Below are 6,000 nucleotides of genomic sequence, written 5' to 3'. Positions count from 1 at the left end.
GCTTATATCCTGTGGCAGACAGAATCTAAGATATTCTTCAAGATTTCCTCCTCCATCTCCCTACCCTCTGGTATACAAACCCTACATAATCTCTGGTACTGTAAATATGATGAGATATTGCTCCCCTGATTGGGTTACGTTATATGGCATAGTTTTCTTTAAGATAAGGATATTATCTGGGTAGGCCTCACCTAACCACTCATGCTTTTTAAAATCAAAGCACTTTCTCCAACTGGCAGCAGAAGAGGAAGTCAGAGAGACATGCTTAGACCAGCCTGGAAGAAAGCAAACATCCATCTTGCGAACTGCCTATAGGAGTCATATGGAAAGGCCCTGAAAGTGGCCTCAGGAGCTGAGGATGGCCCCCTGTAAAAACAGCTTGGCAGCTTTGTCTGACTTTCTCTAACTTCACAAGGGGGCAGGAGAATCAAGATCATCAGCCCAAGGTGGATTCCTATGAGGCAGAGTTTAGACATGCCTCTTCGCTCCATCATCTTTACCAACTCTGACACCAACCGTCTGTCCCATGGCACATTATACTTCTCTGCTGGGTTAGATAATTCATTGCAATAGTCACACGGAACTCCCAGACGATACTTATGATTATGGGGTTTATTAGGGAAGTAGCAGTTAAAATTGAGGCTTAGCAACACTCAGGATAAAGTTCTGACAACAGAACGGACTCCTCCCAGCCATGCTCCAAGGCCCACTTCTCTCTCTCTCCTTCGGCCTCTGTCCAGAGGCACTTAGCTTTCTCTCTCTGTGGGCCTGGAAGCCCACTGCAGTCTCCTGCCACCACTTTGCACCATCTTCAAGGTCACAGCTTGCTCTCTCTCGGTCTTCTGGTTCCAGGAGCTTCTCAGAGCAGGAATTCCAGGTCCAAAAGATGAGCTCTTGGCTCCTGGCTGTTCTTCCTTAGTGGTGGTAGGATCTTCTCTTTACCATCTCTGGGGTGGCTCATTTCAAGCCAAGTGGGATGGCTAGCCTGACAAATTCCCTTTAAAAACAAAAAACCTTTGCTGTGGAGTCAATTCCTATTCATAGTGACCCTATACTACAGAGTAGAACTGCCCCAGGGGTTTCCAAGGCCAGCCTGGTAGATTCGAACTACCATCCTTTTTGGTTAGCAGCCATAGCTCTTAACCACTACGCCACCAGGGTTTCCACCAATCCCCTTCGTTTCCACCAATCCCACCCTACCACACAGTCTCACCCAATCACTTGGGTGGGAGTTACAAGACCATGGCTAGAAAGGCCACACAAAAGCAAGCTATGGCAGTGCACCCCCACTGACAGCCAACAAGGAAGCAAGGACCTCCAACCTACAACTGCAAGGAACTGAGTTATGCAATCAACAAGAAGGAGCTTGGAGATGGATCTTCTCTAGAACGTCGGACAAGAACTCAGTCTGGCCGACGTCTTGATTTCAGCCTTGTAATACCCTGATCAGAGAACCCAGTCACCATGTGCAAGCCGTCTAATCTACAGAACTGTGAGCTAATAAATGGATGTTGTTTTAAACCGCTAAGTTTGTGTTAATTTGTTACGTAGCATAGAAAACTAGTATGTCATTTGTCCCTCTACTCTTCTTAAAAATACTGATCTTCTGTAACCTCTCCTATGGCTCTAGGAACCCAAAAAGTGCCATGAAACAGTGCCAAAGAGAAAATGCTGCTGATGCTGAATGAGGCTAAGGAGACTTTTCTAACAGCAGGATAGTAAGAGCTAGACCAGGCATTGTTAAATTTTTATTTTTTTAATTATCATATAGTAAAACTCATTTTTTTTGGCATACAGTTCTATGAATTTCAACTCATGTATAGATTCATAGGAAGCCCTGGGTAGATGTCTTAGTTATCTAGTGCTGCTGTAACAGACATACCACAAATGGATGGCTTTAATAAAGAGAAATTTATTCTCTCACAGCCTAGGAGGCAAGAAGACCAGATTCAGGGCCCAGCTTCTGGAAAAGGCTTTCTCTGTATGTGGTCTCTGGGGGACGGTCCTTGTCATTAATTGTTCCCTGGCCTAGGAGTTTCTCAGCACAGGGACCCTGGGTCCAAAGGACATGCTCTGCCCCTGGTGCCTTTTTCTTGGTGGCCTGGGGTCCCTCTTTCTCTCTGCTTGCTGCTCTCTCCTTTTATCTTTTCTAAGATAAAAGGTGATGTGGGCCACACCCCCAGGGAAACTCCCCTTACATCAGGGCTGTGACCTGAGTAAGGGTATTACATCCTACCCTAATCCTCTGTAACTTAACCTAATCTCACCTCATTAACCACAGGCAGAGATTAGAATTTACAACACATAGGACAATTACATCAGATCACAAAACAGAAGACAACACCACAATATGGGGAATGACAGCCTAGACAATTTGACACATATTTTGAGGGGACACAGTTCAATCCATGACGACAGTTTGTGCTTGACTACTAACCTAAAGGTTGGTAGTTCAAATCCACTCAGTGGTACCGTAGAAGAAAGGCGTGGTGATCTCCTTCCATAAAAATTACAGCCAAGAAAACCCTACGGGGCAGTTCTGCTCTGCTGTAATACATGGTATTGCCATGAGTCAGAATCAACTCAATGGCAATGGGTTTGGTTTTTTTGGTTTTACAGGTTCCGTAACCTCCACCACAATCAGGATACAGAACCGTTCTGTCAACTAAAAAAAAAAAAAAAAAAAAACTCCCTTGTAATAATCACGCCTACCGCCTACTCTTAATTCCTTGCAACCACAGATTTGTTCTCTGTCACTAGTTTTGTCATTTCAAAAATGACATAAATCTAAAAAATGTCTGCCTTGAGCCTTATGCTCTTTTAAGAACTATCTACAAGGGATCAACTTGACAATAGCAACTTGAAAGATTAGATGGGAATCTTAGGGGATAGTGAATTTATGTTAATAAGGGAGGGACAACTTGGAAATGGAGAGTGATAATGGTTGCACAACTCAATATAATCGAAGTCACTAAATGGTACATGTAGAAACTTGAATTGGTGTATGTTTTGCTGTGTATATTCTCAACAACAAAATAAATAAAAATTTTAAATAAAAAAAAAATAAGTCCTAAAAATTCCTAATTCCTTCCCCCCCAACACAAAATGTCATAAATGGAATCGTACAATAAGAAACCTTTTGAGACTGGCTTTTTTCACTCAGTGAAAGTGATGCCTTTGAAATTCATCCAAGTTGTTGAATGTATCAATAGTTCATGGAATGGGAAAATTTTAAACCTCTTTAGAAGTTTTAAAAACTAAGGAAATAAAGTATCTAGAATCATATTGACACCAGAAGGATCTCTGGTATTATTTGAGCCCACCCTATCTTTTGCACTGGAATCAACTCAATGGCAACCGGTTTGGTGTTTTGGTTTGGTTTATCCTTTTACAGCTGAGGAAACCAAAATCCAGTGAGGGGTGAAGGCTTGCCCAAGACTGCTCAGGCTCAGTGATAGAGATACAATGGTGACAAAGAGAGATTTAATCTTCCTCTCAGTCAGGTAAACCATCAAAATCTATAGAATGTGATCTTTGTTAAAAATAGGTGAAACACAAGTACTATCAGAGCACAGAGAAAACACATTAGTAAATTCCCTTCAATTGCAAATGACAGAGAACCAACTCCAGATCTGGGGCAGAAAATGTACAAGATGCTCTTATCACACTAGAACGTGAAGATCAAAGACTATGAGGATTCTTGGGAGGAAGGGTGAGTGTAAAGGATGAGGGAAGCTTCTTGGGCTGTTCACACTGCTGTGGTTTGGGAAAATCTAAAGGCCTGTACACATACAATGTATGCACTTTTCTGTATGCGTGCAGAAAATTTCAAACGTATATAAAAGTGGAGAGAATAATATCACAAACATCCACTTTCCCATCACTCAGCTTCAACAATGATCAAAATTCATGGCTAATCTTGTTTCATCTATGCTCCACACTCTTTCCTCCTCCCAATATTTTGAAGCAGATTTCGTTTATACTATTATTTCACTATGAATCCATAAACTATGTGTACCTAAAAAACATACCTACATATATACTACGTATATCAGGAGTTTTCAAAAGGTAATTTACTGAAGATCACAAAATGCCTTTCCCAGGAGAGGGTTTTGTGAAGGGGATAGCATTTAAAGGAAAAAGTTTTGAACGTCAATGTTTTCAGAACGTCCCAGAACTCTCCGTTCGCTAATCTCTGACTATCCTATTGTTTCAAACCCTGTTACCTTTTATTTAACGTGGTTATCACCTGAAGGTTTTTGTATTTGGGACAGTAGGGGAGGACCCTGGTGGTGTAGTGGTTAAGTGCTATGGCTGCTAACTATAAAGGTTGGCAGTTTGAATCCACCAGGCGCTCCTTGGAAACTTTAAGGGGCAGTTCTACTCTGTCGTATAGCATCGCTATGAGTCTGAATAGACTGCATGGCAACGGGCTTTTCTTTTTTCTTTTTAATCTAGGGGAACAGGAGTCCTGGCGGAGCGGTGGTTAAGCGCTGGGCTACTAACCAAAAAGTCAGAGGTTGGAAGCCACCAGCTGCTCCTCTGCAGAAAGATGTGGCTATCTGCTTCTGTATAGATTCCCAAACCACACCCATTGCCTTTCAGTCCATTCCGACTGACAGCGGCCCTATAGGACAGAGTAGAACTGCTCCATAGGGTTTCCAAAGCTCTAATCTTTACAGAAGCCAACTGCCACATCTTTCTCCCTCTGAGCGGCTGGCGGGTTCGAACTGCCGAACTTTCGGTTAGCAGCCAAGCGCCCATCTTCCAATTAGCAGCCGAGAGCTTAACCACTGCGCCACCAGGGCTCCTCCCCAGCCTAGGAAACCACATGGGGCAGATCTGCTCTGTCCTATAGGTCGCTGCGAGTCAGAGTCAACTCCATGGCAACGTGTTACACGACGGTGATGGGACTGAGTGGGGGAAAAAGTGGCTAAAAAGGTAGCTTTCTCTAACTTTGTTACTTCGCTTAGCGAACGCCCTATGATATCATAGAGTACAGATAAGTCTTTACTCTTCCTAATGAGATCATCTAAGGAGGACCGCTTAGGCTGGTTAGAAGAGACCCGAAATAGAGACCCGAACTGTACTCCCTATCAAATAACTACTAAGCCCAGAAGGCCTTTCGGCAGGTGCGGCTGCGCACTGCGCGCTCCTTCCTTCCCCGCCCCTTCGCCAGGGAAGGTCCGCCCCGCGCTGCTGTCGCTCGCGCTGGAAGAAGCGGAAGAAGATGGCGCTCACCAGGTGGGTTGTTGATTCGAGCCCTCGATACGGAAGGGTCTGAGACGACCCATCTTTTTCATTTCTCTGTCCACGCTCTCCGGGCGGGGACCCGGCTTTGGGAAGAGAGCGACTTAGACCAAGGCCGTGGCTAGACCCTCCCGCCAGCCGCCGCGGCGACTAGGCCTCGCCTGAGGGTGGGTTTTCCCGAGCGTCTCCTCGGGTTGGGGTCGCCCCCTCCCCGAGGCCGGAGCCGTGGCGTGGCCAATAGTTCTCCGGCCCAGATGCGAGGAGTCGCACGTGTGTTTCGCTTCAGCATCGCGGGGGACGTGGAGACCGCTACCTCAAGTCGGCGGCTTGGGTAGAAGAGAGGGGAGTGTGGGCAGTTGCTTGCTTGTCTCGGCGGAGCGAAGCCGGCGGGAAGCGACTACGCGGACTTCTGTCCGCTTGCTGCCGGGGGCTTTCTGTCCATTCCGTTTCCCGAAACAAGGTCTCCTAAGAAAGAGGCCTGGAAGTGAATAAAGATTTTGAACTAGCCTCAGCAGTGGCCGCTGTTTACTAATATGCGCCGCTGCGCCCGGCTTTAACTTTGGACCTTAGAATTTCTTCCCTAGATAGAACCGCTTCCAATTTTTTGCTGTTCGCGGTTGCCTTGGTAACCATATGTAAAGGGTCCCCGCCTTTGAGAAAAAGATGCTCTAAGTGGGAGATCCCAAGAAGTTACATAACCCTTACTAGTGCGCGACCTTGCTGCCCCATTTAAGTAGAAAAACTTTGCCA

The 6,000-nt window shown here is 45.4% G+C and overlaps 1 protein-coding gene across 1 annotated transcript in view; it reads left to right on the top strand.

The window, feature by feature from the left end:
• Positions 1–5,126: 5,126 nt before the first annotated feature.
• SNW1 (SNW domain containing 1) overlaps positions 5,127–6,000 on the top strand; it is a 32,343-nt gene continuing 31,469 nt past the window's right edge. Inside the window, exon 1 of the mRNA XM_010588782.3 lies at positions 5,127–5,244. Coding sequence (XP_010587084.1) covers positions 5,231–5,244 — 14 coding nt within the window. The 5' untranslated portion in view covers positions 5,127–5,230. The remainder of the gene's footprint in view (positions 5,245–6,000) is intronic.

Source organism: Loxodonta africana, chromosome 10, assembly GCF_030014295.1.
Source record: "Loxodonta africana isolate mLoxAfr1 chromosome 10, mLoxAfr1.hap2, whole genome shotgun sequence".
NCBI classification, from domain to species: Eukaryota; Metazoa; Chordata; class Mammalia; order Proboscidea; family Elephantidae; genus Loxodonta; species Loxodonta africana.
Note: the sequence above shows the minus strand (reverse complement) of the source record. Positions and strands in the feature narration are given on the sequence as shown.